The sequence below is a fragment of the Mustela lutreola genome, chromosome 6 (genome assembly GCF_030435805.1).
Source record: "Mustela lutreola isolate mMusLut2 chromosome 6, mMusLut2.pri, whole genome shotgun sequence".
Lineage (NCBI taxonomy): Eukaryota > Metazoa > Chordata > Mammalia > Carnivora > Mustelidae > Mustela > Mustela lutreola.
Genome location: NC_081295.1, coordinates 157,499,816 through 157,520,891, shown reverse-complemented (window position 1 = coordinate 157,520,891; position 21,076 = coordinate 157,499,816). Strand labels below are relative to the sequence as shown.

Below are 21,076 nucleotides of genomic sequence, written 5' to 3'. Positions count from 1 at the left end.
CTGTAACAGTTTCCTTTGGCAACACTTAAAGGCTTTTGGACTGAATTATTCAATATTCAAGAAAGAAGGTAGGACTTTGTATAATTAAAAAGCAGATTTCTATGGAAAACTTCAAATATGTAAAAGTGTAAAGAGGATATTACAATGAACTCCTATGCCTCTTGCCCAACTTCAACAACAGCTATTGTGGTACTTTTCTTTGTGTGTTTTCTCTAGTTCTGAGTATTTCATTTTTTTTTTAGGAAGGCTCCATGTCCAGTGTGGAGCCCAACACAAAGCCCAAACTCAGACCTTAAGACCTGAGCTGAGATCAAGAGTCCAAGGCTCAACTAAGTCACCCGGGAGCCCCTAGTTCTGAGTATTTTAAAGCAAATCCAGATATTATACCAGATATTACACCTGCAAGTACCTCATTATAAATTTCTAACAAATGAGGACTTTTTTCCTTCACATAACCAAAATATCATTATGACAACTAAATTCATAGTAACTCCTTAATGTCATTATGTTTTAGTTTTCCCAGTTGACCCAAATGTATTTTTTACAGTTGTTTTGTTCTGATCAGATTCTGAATAATGGTTACATTGTGTTGGCAGGTATATCTATTCGGTCTCCTTTAATCTAATCTAATTCTGTTTTCTCAGCTGCCTTTTCAAAAAATGCCCTTTATCTGTTGAGGATCCAGGTTCTTCGGTCCTGTGGAATACCCCACATTCTGAATTTTTTTTTATTTATTGCTTCTTTTAAGTATCATTGAACTCATTAATTCTCAAACGTACCTGCCTATTGCACTTACCTAGGAAATTTTTATTTTTAAAATTTATTTACTTGACAGAGAAAGACAGTGAGAGATGAAACACAAGCACGGGAGTGGGAGAGAGAGAAGCAGGCTTCCCGCTGAGCAGGGAGCCCGACCTGGGGCTGGATCCCAGGAGCCTGGGATCATGATCCTTAACAACTGAGCCACCCAGGCGCCCCACCTAGGAAAATTTTATGGTTATGCCCACCAGAGTTCCATCCTTCAACATTCTGATTTAGTTGATCTTGGTTGCAACCAAGATCAGGATGTTTTAATGCTTCCCAGTAATTCTAATATGCTGAGCAGTGTGAAAAATGCTAACAATTGCTTCTGAATCTCACCTATATGCAACTATTAGGATCTAGAAACATAATTTGATTCAGGTTCACTTATTTTGCTAACAATACCTCATGGCAGTGCTTTGTACCTCTTGTGGCAGCTCATCAGGAGAAAAATGTTTTCTAGTAGTTCTCATTCGTAACAGCCTTTGGGACCTCTCGTTTTCTTAAGTTCTATCCCTTCCTTGCTACCCTTTGAACTGCAGAGGGACAGATTGAGGAATAAAATCTCAGGAAGGTACTGGCATGGTATTTTTCCACTTTATAAACTTCTACCAAACGTGCCTTCCACTGAGTAGAAAGAGGACTTACCGACATCTCAGTCCAGCGAAATAACTACTTTCACTTCTGGCTTAAGCCTTGTCCCCTCTGGCTCAAAGGAATCTCCTTCCATTTTAGTGAAGCCCTAGCTTACTGTAGATCAGCCAATATTCTAAGAACCTTACACACACAAAAACTCACTGTTCGCAACATCCTTACCTACTATTACTACCCCCAGTTAAGACTCGGCAGGTCAGGCACAAAGAGGTTATGTAGTTAACCGAGGTCACCCAGCTAGTCAGTGGTAAATAAAGCCAGAATGATGAGCCCAGGTAACTTGGCTTCAGAGTCTGTGGATCTACTCACTGAGCTCTGAATGGGAACTGGGAAGAAACAAGAAGCAAGCTAGCATGAGAGAGTAGGGATACCAAGCAGCCAGGGATACCAAGTTCCCCGAAGTAGGGGGCAGCATAAGCCTGACTGCCGAAAGGAGGCCCTGGACAACGGGAAGTGGTAACGGGTGGGGGACGTTGGGGACTTACAGTTAATGGCTGGAGGGGTCGGAATGGCTTTGCTGGCCTCTTGCTGCCGACAGTGTGGTAAGGATGAATGGCAGCGGACCAGAGACGGGGTAGGAAGGGATTTCTTCCAAGCCTTTGGCCGTAAAGGGCAGGATGGAGGGTGACAGCCGGAGGCAGGCAAGGACCAGCGGCAGCCTCGGCTCTCTTCCAAGTAGGCGCCGGTGATGGCTCCGGCTATTTTTGCAGGCCCTGCCGCGGGAGATCTAAGAACACCGAGGAAGCCGGGCTTCGGAACGTTAGTGTCCGGTGCGTGCCAGCTCGACAGGCGCGTGGACACGAGAGCCCCCGGATTTCACGCTGAGGTCCTCCTTCCTCTGCAGAGCTCGCCGTCCCTTCCTCCTTCCCGCCGCGAGCGCAGCCTACCCGCCGCGAGCCGGCAGCCGAAGGGTCAGACTCGGGGGCCGCGGAGAGGCGCGTGCTCGCGGGTCGGCGCGTGCTCGCGGGTCCACGCCCCCTGACTTCCGGCGACCCGCTTCCGGTGCCTGGGCTGCGCGCTCTTCGGCGGCCGGACGCCAGCGCCTTCCGCTCCGCCGCGGGGAGAGGGGCTACGGGCCTCGGGGCGGCAGCGGAGGGGGCGCGGCCGGGGTGCGGCCCGCAGTCGTGCCGGCCGGCGGCGACGTCGCACTCGAGGAACTGCCGGGGAAGCAGCTCTGCTCGCCGGCGGGAGGCCCGAGATGGCCCGAGAGTCCAAGTCCAGCGCGGCCTTGGACGCCGACGCGGCAGCGGAGCGGCCGGGGCTCCTGACGGGGCTCCTGACGGTGAAGGTGGAGGACGACGACGTTCCCGCGCCGGCGGTAGAGGCGGGCGCGCCGGGCAGCCCGGCCCCCGGCCCCGAGCGCTCGCGCCGGCGCTTCCGGGGCTTCCGCTACCCCGAGGCCCAGGGGCCCCGCGAGGCGCTGAGCCGGCTGCGGGAGCTCTGCCGACGCTGGCTGCGGCCCGAGACGCACAGCAAGGAGCAGATCGTGGAGCTGCTGGTGCTGGAGCAGTTCCTGACCATCCTGCCCGAGGAGCTGCAGGCCTGGGTGCGGGAGCAGCAGCCGGAGAGCGGCGACGAGGTGGTGGTGCTCCTGGAGTATCTGCAGAGGCATCTGGAGGAGCCAGGGCCGCAGGTAGAGGCGAAGGGCTTCGTGTCAGAGACGAGCTCTGTCTCTCCCTGAGTCTCAGCATCGGAGTGAGGGTCGTTTCTGGAAGACCCACAAGTTCTCAGTGTCTTTTCGTATCATAAACCTCTTTGCCCCTTCGGAGTGCTGGTATTTTTAAGAACATGAAGGATTACGGAAGAACTCAGTTAATATTAAAACACAGTTAACAGAGCATGAAACAAATTAGTGATATATGTGCTTTTTAAAAATTAATGCACTAAATAGTAAGACCCGGTCAGGCCCAGTAACGTAGAGTTTTATGGTGGTGCTGAATGCCTTTGACAGCCTGTGCCTGGTTTTGCCTACTTAGGTTTATATCACTTTCATTTGTTGCTTCCATTCATAATTGAAGGAATTGCTAAATTTTGCTTAGACACTAGTAAAAATAGAAATATATTTCCTGTTTACATTCATAGAACACTTGGAAGAGAGTCGACGAACCACAAGTTAGGAACTTCTGGGTTCATTTTTATCTGCATCTTCCTGCTTTTTGTGGACCATTTTCCATGTGCATTATCCTGTATTTTTGTGCCTTCCAGGGGACATTGTAACTGGTGACCAGGAGACCAAGTTTTTTTCGTTGTTTTTTGTTTTTAAGATTTTATTTATTTGACACAGATAACAAGTAGGCAGAGAGGCAGGCAGAGAGAGGAGGGGAAGCCGGCTTCCTGCTGAGAGGAGAGCCCCATGCTGGGCTCCATCCCAGGACCCTGAGATCATGACCCAAGCTGAAGGCAGTGGCTTAACCCACTGAGCCATCCAGGCGCCCTGAGACCAAGCTTTTGAATTGGCCGTGTCCCCAAGCCCTGTAACAGTGAAAACTCATTTCAAGTCTCTTGGTTTCAGGTTGTGAATTTTATATATAAAATGTGGAAATTCTAAGCTGTATATAAGCTTATGATCACTAAAGTGAATTCAGAACTAATTACAAAAGCCCAGAAAGAAACTTGCTTAATGAGGGCATACTATATCCCTGGCCCTGTGTTAGGTTATTTCATATGCTGTCATCCTATTTGCTAGTCCTCCAAACCTCGTAAGCTAGAAATTATTATTTTTACTTTTCAGTAAAAGAAAAAAAAATTCCGAGAACTTAACACTAGTTCCCAAAAAGCACAGTGTATATAACGAGGGAGCACGCGATAGTGGCTAAGAGCATGGGCTCTGGGATCCCTCTGCCTGATCCCCTCCCCCCACTAGCATCACCACTGATAAGCTAGGTGACCTTAGGCAAGTTGCTTCAACTCTGGGCCTCCATTACCTCAGCACAAAAGCACAGATAATAGTAGTTCCTCGCTCATAGAGCTGTTGCTACCTGCATTCAATGAATCGTGATTCATAAGGTTCTTAGAACTAGTGCCTGGAAAACAGAAAGTACTAGCACAGAGAAAGCATACTAGAAGTTCTGATGAATCAGTAAGTGAAACTTCCAGGTCCTCGGTGGTGACCAGAGGCAGCTGCTCTGTTGCAAGATGGCAATGCTGACACCAGCTCAGAGGCCCTGGAGTACCGACTTGCAGCCAAAGAAGGCTCTGCTCAAGCGCGAATCTCTGGGATCCCAGGCCTCAGCAGACAGCGGTGAGTGTTGTCTCCTGGGCAGCTTGAATTCTACAGCCTTCGTCCAGCTTCATTTAAAAGACAGATCTGTTGGGACGCCTGGGTGGCTCAGTTGGTTAAGCAGCTGCCTTCGGCTCAGGTCATGATCCCAGCGTCCTGGGATCGAGTCCCACATCGGGCTCCTTGCTCCACAGGGAGCCTGCTTCTCCCTCTGACTCTTCCTTCCACTCTGTCTACCTGTGCTCGCTCTCACTCACTCTCTCTCTGACAAATAAATAAAAATAAAATCTTTAAAAAAAAAAAAAAAAAAAAAAAGACAGATCTGTTGACAGGTGCTTTATATGCTCAACAGAGATCTACTTTACTTTGAGACTGAGACAACAGGGAAATTTCAGACAATGGTGGGAAGCTTTCCTAACCAAACCTGGACCTAGTAAATAAGACTATTAAAATTGGCATTTGGAAAGAATTGATTTTTTTTAATAACGTGACCTCCATTTATTTAACATGAGTTTGTGGAGATGCCCTATGTGGTAGCCAGTGTTCTGACACCAGGACAGAGCTGTCAGTAAGACAGATCTCTTGCTCCACTGGAGCTTACATTAAAAGGGAAAATGACAAAGAAAGCAATGATATTTTAGTTATTAGTGAGTGAGGAATATAAGGCAAGAAATGTAAAGCCCGCCATAATATCGCAGACATTGTAGGAATGCTGCAGGTCAGAGTATACATCTTCTCGACCATTGGTCTGTAACTTGGACAGGGAGAGAAGTACTCCACGGGAAAGCACCATATGTTCCCAGGTGTTCCCCATCTGCTGTGCACATGAGGGCGTATTCCCAAGACACACAGCACTGGGACACACCAACCAACGTGCAGTCTTTCTCCACAGAGGTTCTGCCCTAATTTTTGCAAAGTTCAGCTCTTCCAAGAAAACCAGAAGTGACCCTTTACTTCTCTCAGATTTGAGCAAGTTCCATATAAATAACCTTCATTTTCTTATTTCTAGGTCTAGCCTCATCTCTTAGTTTTTTAAAACCAAAGCAGAAACACCCTAAAAGCTACTAAAGAGTTACTTCACCAAAAATCTTATCCATTCTTTCGACAAAATTCAAGACTAAAGATCATCAAATGGAAAGCTTTGTTTTCTTTTGATGTTGCTTTCCTGTCACAGTTCCTCCGAGGAGCCTGCCTGCGTATCTGCAGCAGCACACCACGCCTCTCTCGGCCCTAGGGCTGGAGCTGGCAGGACCAGGCACTGGGGAAAGGAGTACATTGTGTATAAATTTTCTGGGGAATTTCCTGGCCCAGTTTTTGAGCTTGGAATCCACAGGCCAGGGAGGCTGGGTGCCAGGGTCCATCTCCTCCAGAGCGTTTTTCCTTCTTAGTCCTCCAGGTTCCTGGGCTTGCCCCAGGAGGGCGCTGCAGAGGACACGCAGTGGTGGCTGCCAGGCTGCCCCCAGAGCCCCAGGTGAGCCGGAACCCCCTGCTGTGCAACCTTTCCCGGTCCCTCTCTCCTGCCCTACATCCTACACCCACGCCCTACATCCTACACCCACGCAAGTCCTAGGTGGGATTTTAAGTTTCTCATGCATGCCAGTGTCGCTTGTCATGGTCTAACGTTCTGGTGCCTGTGGAGGAGCCTTTTCTTACTTTATGACTCGCCTGGGCGCTGTCTATGCTTCCACACCCTCCCTGCTCTCTGGTCAGCCCCTTCCATTTTCTTCAAGAAGTACAATTCGGCAAATGCAAGCTGAAGCTTTTGTTGTGATGGTGCTTTTGTCCTGAAGTGGGATTTTTTTTTTTTAAGGATTTTATTTGAGAGAGAGGGAGAGTGAGCACGAGAGCGGGGAGGGGCAGAGGGAGAAGCAGGCTCCCCGCTGAGCAAGGAGCCTGACACAGGGCTCCATCCCAGACCCTGAGATCATGACCTGAGCCAAAGCTAGAGGCTTAATGGACTGAGCCACCCAGGCGCCCCAAGTTGTTGTTTTTATTTTTTTCTTTCTTTCTTTTTTCTTTTTTTAAATGCCATGACTAGGGTATAAACACACAGTCTCTGGCTCTCAAGGAACTTAAAAGTTGAGAGGAAGGTGGGGCATGTGTATTTTTCTCAACTAATAGTACAATCTGAGCAAGCTTTACTTAACGTGGATTTTACTTTCTCATCCAGTTCCTCATGTCTTCTGTAGTTGCACTTTCTTCCCTGTCCTCACCTCAGACCTACATTTCTTTGTATTTTATTCTTTTTAAGATTTTATTTATTTATATGACAGAGAGAGACAGCGAGAGAGGTAACACAGCAGGGGGGTGGGAAAGGGAGAAGCAGAGCCCCCGCTGAGCAGGAAGCCCAATTTGGGGCTCGACCCCAGGATCCTGGGATCATGTTCTGAGCTGAAGGCAGACGCTTGACCACTGAGCCACCCAGGCGCCCCTCATTTCATTATATTTTAATAATCATTCATGTCAATGAGCCCCCATCATTACCTTGCTGAAAATCACACCAGAAATCTCGTGCGACATTTCCGTTGGTTCCAGGCCTTTCACTAGGCTGCCTGTTCTTTTGTCTAGACACTGATGAACACACCCTCACGGGTTCTCTCATTCTTTACTTCCGTGCTGTTCTGCTGACCAGTGAGGCGGGTATTAGTTCCTCCGCTGGCATGGATGGCACAACCGTTTGAGGGGACATTGAGTCTCCTGTGTCCAGCTGCGGGCGGGACTTTGGGGCAGAGGAACTAGGTGGGACCGTGTGCTGTTTCAGGGCTTGCTGAAGATGGAAGACGTGGCCCTGGCTTCCTCCCTTGCGTGGACAAAGCTGGATTCATCTTGGAGGAGCTTCCACGGAGAGGAAAGGCAGGAGAACTGCGGCGGCCTGACTCCCCTGGGTAAGACATGGGTGCTGTTCTCTGCTAGGGTCTCGTGGCTCCCCTTGTTGGTCAGAAGCTACTGGGCTGCGAGAAGCTGTCTGAGCTGTTTGCATCCAGAGCCACTGTTTCTGAACCCGCTCTTAACTGCAGCGTGACCAGCTCCTTAACCCCCATGACGCCGCCTCCTTCTGCCAGCATTCTGGGCAGGGGACATGGGATGCAGCAGATGCAACCCCCAGCCTTGCTCGCAGCAGGTGCGCAGTCGGTATTGATCCCCCGCCTGATGCCAGCCTCGACAGGAGACTGAGTCCTCCTCAGGAGACGGCCACGGGACCGTAGAGCATGAGAGCAAGAAATGACCTGGAAGGGGTGGCAGAAGTGACCTAGAGATCAGGACACAGGGCAACAGCCGGACTCGTCAGAGCTCACACGGCTCTGTGGTGTGCAGTAGCAGTGCCAGGTCAGCTCTGTCAGCCGCGAAGCCGGTCCCTGCCTGGGGTCAGAGTGACCGCACGTGTCCCTGACGCGGATCAGTTTCTTGGTTCCCACTTGCCCCGTTTTTTACAGAATGTTTCATTAAGTCCTTACATTTGCCTGCTTCCTGCTGCCTTCCGCCCAGCTCTCCGAGCATTCAGCCCCAGTCAGGGTCCTGCCTCCGTCCTTAGGACTTGGAGCCTCTGCGTGTGTCCCTGGCACAGTCCTCACCACTGTCCCCACGTCCCAGGGGGCGCCCTGCTTCTCACGGCCCCGTGCCTGTTCTCCGGTCTCCCCCCAGCATCCGCCGCCCCCTTTTCTCCCATGCTCATCCTTGCCCGGAACCTCGCCCGGCCTCTGAGGAACTCCGCGGCAGGGCGTACCCGACCCGTCTGACCACTCGTTCTTTCAGGTGGTGCCGTGCAGGCTGAGATCGCGGACCCGCCCCCAGATGAGCGACATCCAGGGCAAGAGCCTGGGGAAGTGCCGTGCCCCGTGGGTGAAGACACTGCCCCGGCTCCCGCCCGCGCAGAAGCTGGCGAACAGGAGGGCAGGTTACCAAGAAAGCAGAAAAATGACACAGGACCTAGGCGGCACTATTGTCATGAATGTGGAAAGAGTTTTGCTCAGAGTTCGGGCCTGACTAAGCACAGGAGAATCCACACTGGAGAGAAACCCTACGAATGTGAAGACTGTGGCAAGACCTTCATCGGGAGCTCTGCCCTGGTCATCCATCAGAGAGTCCACACCGGCGAGAAACCGTATGAGTGTGACGAGTGTGGCAAGGTCTTCAGTCACAGCTCAAACCTTATCAAACACCAGAGAACCCACACTGGGGAGAAGCCCTACGAGTGCGAGGACTGCGGGAAGACCTTCAGCCAGAGCTGCAGCCTCCTGGAACATCACAAAATCCACACGGGGGAGAAGCCGTACCAGTGCAGCATGTGCGGCAAAGCTTTTAGGCGGAATTCACACCTCCTGAGACACCAGAGGATCCACGGTGATAGGAACGTGCAGGATCCCGAACGTGCAGAGACCTGGGAGAGTCGGGGGAGGGTGGGAGGCCAGTGGGGAAATGAGGCTCCTGTGTCTCATAAATGTCATGAGTGTGAGAGAAGTTTCACTCGCAACAGAAGCCTTATTGAACACCAAAAAATCCACACTGGTGAGAAACCCTATCAGTGCGACACATGTGGAAAAGGCTTTACCCGAACTTCATACCTTGTCCAGCATCGGAGAAGCCACGTCGGAAAAAAAGTTCCATCACAGTGACCATGTTGTACACGGCAGAGTTGGTGCTCGTTCCTCATTGAACCGAATCCTTCGCCAGCCCTTCCTGATCACAGACCCGGGGCTGCGCTTGACTGACCACTTCCCGTCATCTTGTGGCAGAAGATGCAGAGTCTGGCTGAGATGGATTCTCCTCTACATCCTAGAAGGTGGCTGAGGAACAGCTCGTTTGACAGGAGGCTATGGGAGAGTAGTCTGGAAGGGGTAAGACCAGAAACATTTATTATCACCTACTGGACTGAAAAGGGCTTCCAGACCGGCTAAGCACCTCTGGCCAGCACATTATGACGTTTCCTATGTAGATGGCTCTGATGAGGGCTGCTGCTCTGACCATTTTGCCTATGAAGAATCCTTCATCATTCAGTCAGATCCATGACTTCTTACACCCCCCACTGTGCCTTGCGTACAGGTGCTTATGAACATTAAATATACCAGTGAGGTGACATCCGTAGCTCTGAAATTCTAAATGTGGTCTGGATTTCTGAGGTCTTTCTAACTAAGGCCACTTACGTTTGTGTCAGATTCTCTGAGGTTCTAGATCCTGGGTCAGTTGTGCATTTACTGCCACTCACACAGGACTGTTAGAGTTGGGGTCGGGGAATCCGTTTTCTTCACCAGCTTAGTACTTGTAGACGAATGCCTTAAGCAGCTGATCATTCAGACGCGGCGAGACTGCTCATCCATGTAACTCCATTTTGTTCACATTAATTTTGCTACTTTTTAGGAGGAAACCTTTCACAGGTAAATAAAAAGTGGATTGATCAAGTCAGATCCAACTGGTTATGAATTTTGATATAATTTCTATGATGTTCCATAGCTTGTTTCTCACCTTTTAGTTATCTTGGGCCTAACAAATTGCCAAGACACCACCTGTATCCCTCTCTCCCATGTTTGAGCCAACTTGAATCACAGCTTACGTTAGCAAGGCCTGAATTTCCTCCAGGCGAGGGGATTCACACGAGATATTGCTGACAGGCTTCAGTCATGTTTTCAGAACTGGTCTGTTCGTTGGGTCAGGATAAGAAGAGTCAGAGGCAGCCAGTGAGGATGGGAGCCCAAGTATGGACAGTAGGAGAAAATGCATCCGTTCAGAATTACACTGGACTCCAATTCCACAATATCCAAAGTATCATCCTGTGAAGCCACAAAAAGACTTTTGTGATATCTTTTGTTTTCACCCAGACCACGTTCTGAGTTCTTTAAAGACTGGCGTCTTCTTGATGTCACCAGCTTCCAGCTTTCCAGGCTATGCCAAGAATGGATTCCATTTCTCGTGGATCTCAGGACCATGTTTTGTTCGGTCACCAGCAGGGTGGTTCCTGTGCTCTCAAGTACCCTTTCTAGGTCCCCACTCTGCAGCAGCACAGGCTGCCGAGAGAACTGGCAGATTCGGGGGCTTTCCCTCTTCCCACTTTCTCGCAGTCTCATTGTCTTCATTTCCCCTCAGTGTAGTGTAATTTAAAACTTTAGTTTTCCAAACTTTTACAGGCCTACTCCACCTTTTTAGCCTTCTAAAATGTAATCTTTTTTAGCCTTCTAAAATTTCCTTAATCTTTTGTTACTTCCACAAAGCTAGCAATTTTCTTTTCTCTATTCCTAAATGTTAGCGAACAGCCTTGATCTTAAACACTGTTCATATTTCTTTGGTATTTTTTTTAATGTCATGGGGAGAAATGCAGGTGAAAGCTTTTTATAAACCAGAAACGATTATACACATGTAGCTTGCTGGGATTAACGGGACTGCTGTGCTTCCTTTGCTTTCTGCTCCTTCCCAGCCTTAGAGGCTTCTCCATAGAGGAGGGAATACTGTAGAAAAATACTTCTAGTGCCTGTTATGTCTGATAATGAAAGATAAAGCATATACACACATACTTGCTTGGGCTTAAGGTTTTAGTGTGCTGAAGATGGTAAGACATGCACATTAATTGGCATGCCATGAGAAATGCCTTGGGAATGGTGAGCTGAAGGGTACAGAATCTCAGGAAAAGGGTATTTCTGGTTGTTAGCTGTGAGCACATGGATAGGGTTATGTGTGAAAGCTGGGATTACAAAGAGTTTGTCAGATTTAGTAACTAAGGCAAATGAGAAATAGGCACAAAATAGGGGTCTTCAGTGCCAGAGTAAGGAGTTTAAATTTTAGTAAGTACCAGGGAGCCAATGACATGATCAAAGTATTATCTAACAGTATTATGTAATTTCAACTTAAAAAACTTTGTCGGTAGTCTTGGACACCTTGGTTTTGTATAAAACAAACATGTTTATGAAGTAAATTACAAAATGGCTTCAAACCTAGTCTATTTAATAGGGCAGCCAAAATATTATTTCCAGATAAAATTAAATGGAGTAAAATAAGCTGCTTAGTTAAGATATGACTAGTATTTGGGGCACCTGGGTGGCTCAGCTGGTTGAGTGGTTCAGCTCAGGTCATGGTCCCAGGGCCCTGAGATTGAGCCCCGCATCGGGCTCCCTGCTCAGTGGAGAGCCTGCTTCTCCCTCTACCTCTGCCTGCTGCTCTGCCTACTTGTGCTCTCTTTGCCAAATGAATAAAATCTTTAAAAAAAACTTTTTTAAAGATATGACCAGTATTTAAGGTAGAATAAAATGCCACTTTTTGTGCTGTTTAAAATTGTTTTTTGAATTTTAATGTCAACTAGTCAGCCATTCTATTTCATTTCTCCAACTGCTGCAGAGCAGAAATCCTCCATTTTATGTTTTCTCCCTTTGCATGACTAAGTAGCTGGTTACAACATTTTTTCCACTTGGATAGAATGAAAAGTTACTAGGAAAGGAGATTTTGAGGAACAGACCTCCTAGATATATTCTTAATTTTGGTGAAGTAGATAACCCTATGAAACACTTTGTTTTCTCCTTTAGAAAGAAAAAAAAGGGACAGATTACCCACAGGGTTGAGAGGACCACTTATACAAACAAGTGCTGGGAAGTTCTAGTTCAAAGTGGCACCATAGGATACCCTGAACTTGCCTCCTCCCACAGACATACTGAGTCAAGCTACAATGAATGGAACAATCTCTTAAAAAACAAAGGATGGCTGAGTGACAGCTACACACCTGGCAACCAAGAAGAAAACCACATTGAAGCTTGTAAAAGAGTTGAAACACAATTTCCCAATAAAGCCCACCCCTGGCACAGTGACCCACAGCTAGGAAGGAACTCAAAACCTGGAGCTTCTCCCTGAGGAGCAATGTGTTCAAACCCACCTCAGGTATACCAACTTTTAAGACACAAACTTGAGAGACAGCTCCCCGAAACATATGCCTGAAAACCAAAGGGGACCTGTATCCCAAGACCCACAAGACTGAAGTGATCTGAGAAGCTACTCTTAGAGGGCTCAGAGGCAGCTGATAGCACTGAGATTGAAGATGAAGGAGGCTGACCTTCTATTAAAACACTGGCCTGAGGAGCAAATCTAACTGAATATATATGTAGGAGCCTGCTGGAACATTCCAGAGAGGAAATTGGCAGGTATCATCTTTGCAGTCTCTCTTTACCATGCTCTAGAGCACCATATCTCACAAATGAGCTTTTACGTACCTCTGTTGTTCCATTTTTGTGGCTGTCACCTTGGGGATGCCTTTGGATCATCTGTCTCTGGAGGCCAGGGGACCTTACGTTCCTGGTCTCATGGGAGTGTAATATTTGGTGTCACCCCCAAAAGAAGCTCATACCCAGTCTGGTGCCCCAGTTTTTGTGACTGCAAGAGAAAAAAGGAACAGAGAGGAACTGCAAAAACAGCCAGAAAAAATTTCGATAAGCAGTTACCCATCAGGAATTACCTTAAATGTAAATGGACTTAATTCTCCAATAAAAGAGTGGCTGAATGGATAAAAAGTCAAGACCCATCTATATGCTGCCTACAAAAGAGTCATTGTAGATATAAGGACACACAAGACTGAAAATCAAGGGATGGAAAAAGATACTCCATGCAAATGGGAACCAAAAGAAAGCTGGAGTAGCTATACTTTTATACAATTTCAGATGAAATTGACTTTAAAACAAAGACTAATAAGAGACAAAGAAGGGCATGACATAATGATAAAGGGGTCAATCCAACAAGAAGATAGAACATTTGTAAATATTTATGCACCCAACTTAGGAGCACTTAAGTAATATAAAGCAAATATTAAACAAATAAAAGGAGAACTAGGGGCACCTGGGTGGCTCAGTGGGTTAAAGCTTCTGCCTTCGGCTCAGGTCATGATCCCAGGGTCCTGGGATCGAGCCCTGCATCCAGCTCTCTGCTCGGCAGGGAGCCTGCTTCCTCCTTTCTCTCTACCTGCCTCTCTGCCTACTTGGGATCTCTGTCTGTCAAATAAATAAATAAAAACTTAAAAAAAAAAAAAAAGGAGAACTAACCGGAAACCAATATTGTACTATATGTTAACTAATCAAAATTTAAATAAAATTTTTAAAAAGGAATAAAAAGAGAAATAGGAATCCAAAAGTAGGGCCTTCCATTGATGGCTAGATTATCCAGACACAAAATAAGGAAACATTGGCCTTACATGATATAGGAGACCAAATAGACAACAGATATTTGCAGAACATTCCAGCCTAAGGCAACAGAATACACGTTCTCCTCAGGAGTACATGGAACATTTCTCAAGATACAGCATATGTTATGCTACAAAACAAGTCTTTTTTTTTTTTTTAAAGATTTATTTATTTATTTGACAGAGATCACAAGTAGGCAGAGAGGGAGGCAGAGAGAGAGGGGGAAGCAGGCTCCCTGCTGAGCAGAGAGCCTGATTCGGGGCTCAATCCCAGGACTCTGAGACCATGATCTGAGCCGAAGGCAGAGGCTTAACCCACTGAGCCACCCAGGCGCCCCAAGTCTTTTTTTTTTTTTTTTAATTAAAATTCAATTAGCCAACGTATAGTCCAGCCTTAGTTTTTTTTTTTTTTTTTTTAAGATTTCATCTATTTGACAGAGATCACAAGTAGGTAGAGAGGCAGGCAGAGGGAGAGGAGGGGAGCCGGCTCCCTGCTGAGCAGAGAGCCTGATGTGGGCCTTGAACCCAGCACCCTGGGATCATGACCTGAGCCGAAGGCAGATGGCTTTAACCCACTGAGCCACCCAGGCTCCCCCATCTTTAGTTCAATGATTCATTACTTGTGTATAACACCCAGTGCTCATCATATCACGTCACAAAACAAGTCTTAATAAATTCAAAATTACTGAATCATGTGAGTGTCTTCTAACCACACTGGTATGAAATTAATTATACAAAACATAAAATTCAGAAATATGTGGAGATTAAATAACATGCTACTGAACAACTAATAGGCCAAAGGAGATATCAAAAAAATACCTTGAGACAAATGAAAATGGGAATGTAATATACCATATGGGATGCAGCAAAAGCAGTTGTAAGAAGTTCATAGTGATAAATGTCTATCTTGCAAAAGAAGTCTCAAACAATCTAACTACACATTAAGAAACTAGAAAAAGAAGAACAACTGAAGGCCAAAGTTAGCAGAAGGAAGAAAATGAGATTATGTCAGAAATAAATGAAATAGAGACTAAAAAGACAGAAAAGATTAATGAAACTAAAAACCTGTTCTTTGAAAAGATAAAATTAACAAACCTCTACCTAGAATCACCAAGAAAAAAAAAAAAGAGGACTGAATAAAAAATCAGAAAGGAAAGAGATGATAGAACTGATACCACAGAAATACCAGAGATCATAAGAGACTACAATGAACAATTATAGGCCAATAGCTTGGACAACCTAGAAGAAATAGTTAATTCCTAGAAACATACAACCTACCAAGACTGAATCATGATGAAATAGAAAATCTGATCAAGGAGGAGTCAAGATGGCGGAGAAGCAGGCTGAGACTACTTCAGCTAGCAGGAGATCAGCTAGATAGCTTATCTAAAGATTGCAAACACCTGCAAATCCATCGGCAGATGGAAGAGAAGAAGAACGGCAATTCTAGAAACAGAAAATCAACCACTTTCTGAAAGCTAGGACTGGCAGAGAAGTGAATCCAAAGCGACGGGAAGATAGACCCTGGGGGGAAGGGCCGGCTCCTGGCAAGTGGGGGAGCAACGGAGCACAAAATCAGGACTTTTTAAGTCTGTTCCGCTGAGGGACATCACTCCAGAGGCTAAACCGGGACGAAGCCCACGCGGGGTCAGTGTGGCCTCAGGTCCCGCAAGGTGACAGAAGGATCGGGGGTGTCTGAGTGTCGCGGAGCTTGCTGGTACTGGAACGGGGAAGCTGGCTACAGAGAAAGAGCCGACAGTAAGCTCGCAGCGGGGTTACCTTGAACTGGTCGCAGGCTCGGTGAGCTCGGAGCGCGGCCGGAGGTCAGGCAGAGGGGAGTTACTGGGCGCTGTTCTCTGAGGGCTCACTGAGGAGTGGGGCCCCCGGCTCTCGGCTCCTCCAGGCCGAAGACCAGGAGGCTGCCATTTGTATTCCCGTCCTCCGGAACTCTACGGAAAGCGCTCAGGGAACAAAAGCTCCTGAAAGCAAAGCCAAGCAGATTTCTCAGCCCTGCCCCGGGTAAGGGTGGTGCAATTCCGCATGGGGCAAAGACACTTGAGAATCACTTCAAAGGCCCCTCCCCCAGAAGATCAACAAGAAATCCAGCCAAGACCAAGTTCACCTACCAAGGAGTGCAGTTTCAATACCAAGGAGAGCAGCAGAATTCCAGAGGAGGAGAAAGCAAAGCACGGAACTCATGTCTTTCTCCCTGTGATTCTTTAGTCTTGCAGTTAATTTAAATTTTTTTTTCATTTTTTTCTCTTCTTCTGCTAAAATTTTTTTAACTTTTACCCTTTTCTTTTTTAACGTTTTTTAACTAGTTTATTTAATATATATATTTTTTCTTTTTTATACTGTTCTTTATTCTTTTTTTTAATTCTTTTCTTTTCTTTTTTGTTTTGTTTTGTTTTCTTTCTTTATTTCTGAACCTCTTTTTATCCCCTTTCTCCCCCCTCACGATTTGGGATCTCTTCTGATTTGGTTAAAGCATATTTTCCTGGGGTTGTTGCCACCCTTCTAGTATTTTACTTGCTCCTTCATATACTCTTATCTAGACAAAATGACAAGGCAGAAAAATTCACCACAAAGAAAAGAACAAGAGGCAGTACCGAAGGCTAGGGACCTAATCAATACAGACATTGATAATATATCAGATCTAGAGTTCAGAATGACAATTCTCAAGGTTCTAGCCGGGCTCGAAAAAAGCATGGAAGATATTAGAGAAACCCTCTTGGGAGATATAAAAGCCCTTTAGGGAGAAATAAAAGAACTAAAATCTAACCAAGTTGAAATCAAAAAAGCGATTAATGAGGTGCAATAAAAAATGGAGGCTCTCACTGCTAGCATAAATGAGGCAGAAGAAAGAATTAGCGATATAGAAGACCAAATGACAGAGAATAAAGAAGCTGAGCAAAAGAGGGACAAACAGCTACTGGACCATGAGGGGAGAATTCAAGAGATAAGTGACACCATAAGACGAAACAACATTAGAATAATTGGGATTCCAGAAGAAGAAGAAAGAGAGAGGGGAGCAGAAGGTATACTGGAGAGAATTATTGGGGAGAATTTCCCCAATATGGCAAAGGGAAGAAGCATCAAAATTCAGGAGGTTCAGAGAACGCCCCTCAAAGTCAATAAGAATAGGCCCACACCCCATCACCTAATAGTAAAATTTACAAGTCTTAGTGACAAAGAGAAAATCCTGAAAGCAGCCCGAGAAAAGAAGTCTGTAACATACAATGGTAAAAATATTAGATTGGCAGCAGACTTATCCATAGAGACCTGGCAGGCCAGAAAGAGCTGGCATGATATATTCAGAGCACTAAGCGAGAAAAACATGCAGCCAAGAATACTATATCCAGCTAGGCTATCATTGAAAATAGAAGGAGAGATTTAAAGCTTCCAGGACAAACAAAAACTGAAAGAATTTGTAAGCACCAAACCAGCTCTACAGGAAATATTGAAAGGGGTCCTCTAAGCAAAGAGAGAGCCTACAAGTGGTAGATCAGAAAGGAGAGAAAATATACAGTAACAGTCACCTTACAGGCAATACAATGGCACTAAATTCATATCTCTCAATAGTTACCCTGAATGTTAATGGGCTAAATGCCCCAATCAAAAGACACAGGGTATCAGAATGGGTAAAAAAACAAAACCCATCTATATGTTGCCTACAAGAAACTCATTTTAAGCCCGAAGACACCTCCAGATTTAAAGTGAGGGGGTGGAAAAGAATTTACCATGCTAAAGGACATCAGAAGAAAGCAGGAGTAGCAATCCTTATATCAGATCAATTAGATTTTAAGCCAAAGACTATAATAAGAGATGAGGAAGGATACTATATCATACTCAAATGGTCTGCCCAACAAGAAGATCTAACAATTTTAAATATCTATGCCCCCAACGTGGGAGCAGCCAACTATATAAACCAATTAATAACAAAATCAAAGAAACACATCAACAATAATACAATAATAGTAGGGGACTTTAACATCCCCCTCACTGAAATGGACAGATCATCCAAGCAAAAGATCAAGGAAATAAAGGCCTTAAATGACACACTGGACCAGATGGGCATCACAGATATATTCAGAACATTCATCTCAAAGCAACAGAATACACATTCTTCTCTAGTGCACATGGAACATTCTCAAGAATAAATCACATCCTTGGTCCTAAATCAGGACTCAACTAGTATCAAAAGATTGGGATCATTCCCTGCATATTTTCAGACCACAATGCTCTGAAGCTAGAACTCAACCACAAGAGGAAGTTTGGAAAGAATCCAAATACATGGAGACTAAACAGCATCCTTCTAAAGAATGAATGGGTCAACCGGGAAATTAAAGAAGAATTGAAAAAAATCATGGAAACAAATGATAATGAAAACACAACGGTTCAAAATCTGTGGGGCACAACAAAGGCTGTCCTGAGAGGAAAATATGTATCAGTACAAGCCTTTCTCAAGAAACAAGAAAGGTCTCAGATATACAACCTAACTTAACCCTACACCTAAAGGAGCTGGAGAAAGAACAAGAAAGAAACCATAAACCCAGCAGGAGAAGAGAAATCATAAAGATCAGAGCAGAAATCAATGAAATAGAAACCAAAAAAACAATAGAACAAAACAATGAAACTAGGAGCTGGTTCTTTGAAAGAATTAATAAAATTGATAAACCCCTGGCCAGACTTATCAAAAAGAAAAGATAAAGGACCCAAATAAATAAAATCATGAATGAAAGAGAGGAGATCACAACTAACACCAAAGAAATACAAACAATTATAAGAACATACTATGAGCAACTCTACGCCAACAAATTTCACAATTTGGAAGAAATGGATGCATTCCTAGAAACATATAAACTACCACAACTGAACCAGGAAGAAATAGAAAGCCTGAACAGACCCATAACCAGTAAGGTGATTGAAACAGTCATTAAAAATCTCCAAACAAACAAAAGCCCAGGGCCAGACGGCTTCCCGGGGGAATTCTACCAAACATTTAAAGAAGAACTAATTCCTATTCCTGAAGCTGTTCCAAAAAATAGAAATGGAAGGAAAACTTCCAAACTCATTTTATGAGGCCAGGATCATCTTGATCCCAAAACCAGACAAGGATCCCATCAAAAAAGAGAGCTATAGACCAATATCCTTGATGAACACAGATGCGAAAATTCTCACCAAAAGACTAGCCAATAGGATTCAACAGTACATTAAAAGGATTATTCACCACGACCAAGTGGGATTTATCCCAGGGCTGCAAGGTTGGTTCAACATCCGCAAATCAATCAATGTGATACAACACATCAATAAAAGAAAGAACAAGAACCATATGATACTCTCAATAGCTGCTGAAAAAGCATTTGACAAAGTACAGCATCCCTTCCTGATCAAAACTCTTCAAAGTGTAGGGATAGAGGGCACATACCTCAATATTATCAAAGCCATTTATGAAAAACCCACCGCAAATATCATTCTCAATGGAGAAAAACTGAAAGCTTTTCCGCTAAGTTCAGGAACACGGCAGGGATGTTCATTATCACCACTGCTATTCAACATAGTACTAGAAGTCCTAGCCTCAGCAATCAGACAACAAAAGGAAACTAAAGGCATCCAAATCGGCAAAGAAGAAGTCAAACTATCACTCTTCGCAGATGATATGATACTATATGTGGAAAACCCAAAAGACTCCACTCCAAAACTGCTAGAACTTGTACAGGAATTCAGTAAAGTGTCAGGATATAAAATCAATGCACAGAAATCAGTTGCATTTCTCTACATCAACAACAAGACAGAAGAACGAGAAATTAAGGAGTCAATCCCATTTACAATTGCACCCCAAACATAAGATACCTAGGAATAAACCTAATCAAAGAGGCTAAGAATCTATACTCAGAAAACTATAAAGTACTCATGAAAGAAAGTGAGGAAGACACAAAGAAATGGAAAAATATTCCATGCTCCTGGATTGGAAGAATAAATATTGTGAAAATGTCTATGTTACCTAAAGCAATCTACACATTTAATGCAATTCCTATCAAAGTACCATCCATCTTTTTCAAAGAAATGGAACAAATAATTCTAAAATTTATATGGAACCAGAAAAGACCTCGAATAGCCAAAGGGTTATTGAAAAAGAAAGCCAAAGTTGGTGGCATCACTATTCCGGACTTCAAGCTCTATTACAAAGCTGTCACCATCAAGACAGCATGGTACTGACACAAAAACAGACACATGGATCAATGGAACAGAATAGAGAGCCCAGAAATAGACCCTCAACTCTATGGTCAACTAATCTTCGACAAAGCAGGAAAGAATGTCTAATGGAAAAAAGACAGCCTCTTTAATAAATGGTGTTGGGAAAAATGCAGAAAAATGAAATTGGACCATTTCCTTACACCACACACGAAAATAGACTCAAAATGGATGAAGGACCTCAATGTGAGAAAGGAATCCATCAAAATCCTTGAGGAGAACACAGGCAGCAACCTCTTCGACCTCAGCTGTAGCAACATCTTCCTAGGAACATCGCCAAAGGCAAGGGAAACAAGGGCAAAAGTGAACTATTGGGATTTCATCAAGATCAAAAGCTTTTGCACAGCAAAGGAAACAGTTAACAAAACCAAAAGACAACTGACAGAATGGGAGAAGATATTTGCAAATGACATATCAGATAAAGGACTAGTGTCCAAAATCTATAAAGAACTTAGCAATCTCAACACCCAAAGAACAAATAATCCAATCAAGAAATGGGCAGAGGAAATGAACAGACATTTCTGCAAAGAAGACATCCAGATGGCCAACAGACACATGAAAAAGTGCTCCATATCACTCGGCATCAGGGAAATACAAATCAAAACCACAATGAGATATCACCTCACACCAGTCAGAATGGCTAAAATTAACAAGTCAGGAAATGACAGATGCTGGCGAGGATGCGGAGAAAGGGGAACCCTCCTACACTGTTGGTGGGATTGCAAACTGGTGCAACCACTCTGGAAAACAGCTTGGAGGCTCCTCAAAATGTTGAAAATAGAGCTACCCTATGACCCAGCAATTGCACTACTGGGTATTTACCCTAAAGATACAAATGTAGTGATCCAAAGGGGCACGTGCACCCGAATGTTTATAGCAGCAATGTCCACAATAGCCAAACTATGGAAAGAACCTAGATGTCCATCAACAGATGAATGGATAAAGAAGATGTGGTATATATACACAATGGAATTCTATGCAGCCATCAAAAGAAATGAAATCTT

The 21,076-nt window shown here is 45.0% G+C and overlaps 2 protein-coding genes across 2 annotated transcripts in view; one reads left to right on the top strand and one right to left on the bottom strand.

The window, feature by feature from the left end:
• Positions 1-2,458: 2,458 nt before the first annotated feature.
• Positions 2,459-10,077, top strand: ZKSCAN4 (zinc finger with KRAB and SCAN domains 4). Its single transcript, XM_059176182.1, has 5 exons — positions 2,459-3,088; positions 4,552-4,696; positions 6,064-6,146; positions 7,437-7,560; positions 8,429-10,077. Exons 1-5 carry the CDS (start codon positions 2,654-2,656, stop codon positions 9,286-9,288), a joined length of 1,647 nt encoding a protein of 548 aa, XP_059032165.1. The 5' UTR covers positions 2,459-2,653; the 3' UTR covers positions 9,289-10,077.
• The window catches only part of ZSCAN9 (zinc finger and SCAN domain containing 9), a 38,192-nt gene continuing 20,203 nt past the window's right edge, over positions 3,088-21,076 (bottom strand). The window contains exons 5-6 of the mRNA XM_059176206.1: positions 12,859-13,018; positions 3,088-3,226 (exon numbers count right to left, since the gene is read on the bottom strand). The gene's annotated coding sequence lies outside the window, so the exon portion shown is untranslated. The remainder of the gene's footprint in view (positions 3,227-12,858; positions 13,019-21,076) is intronic.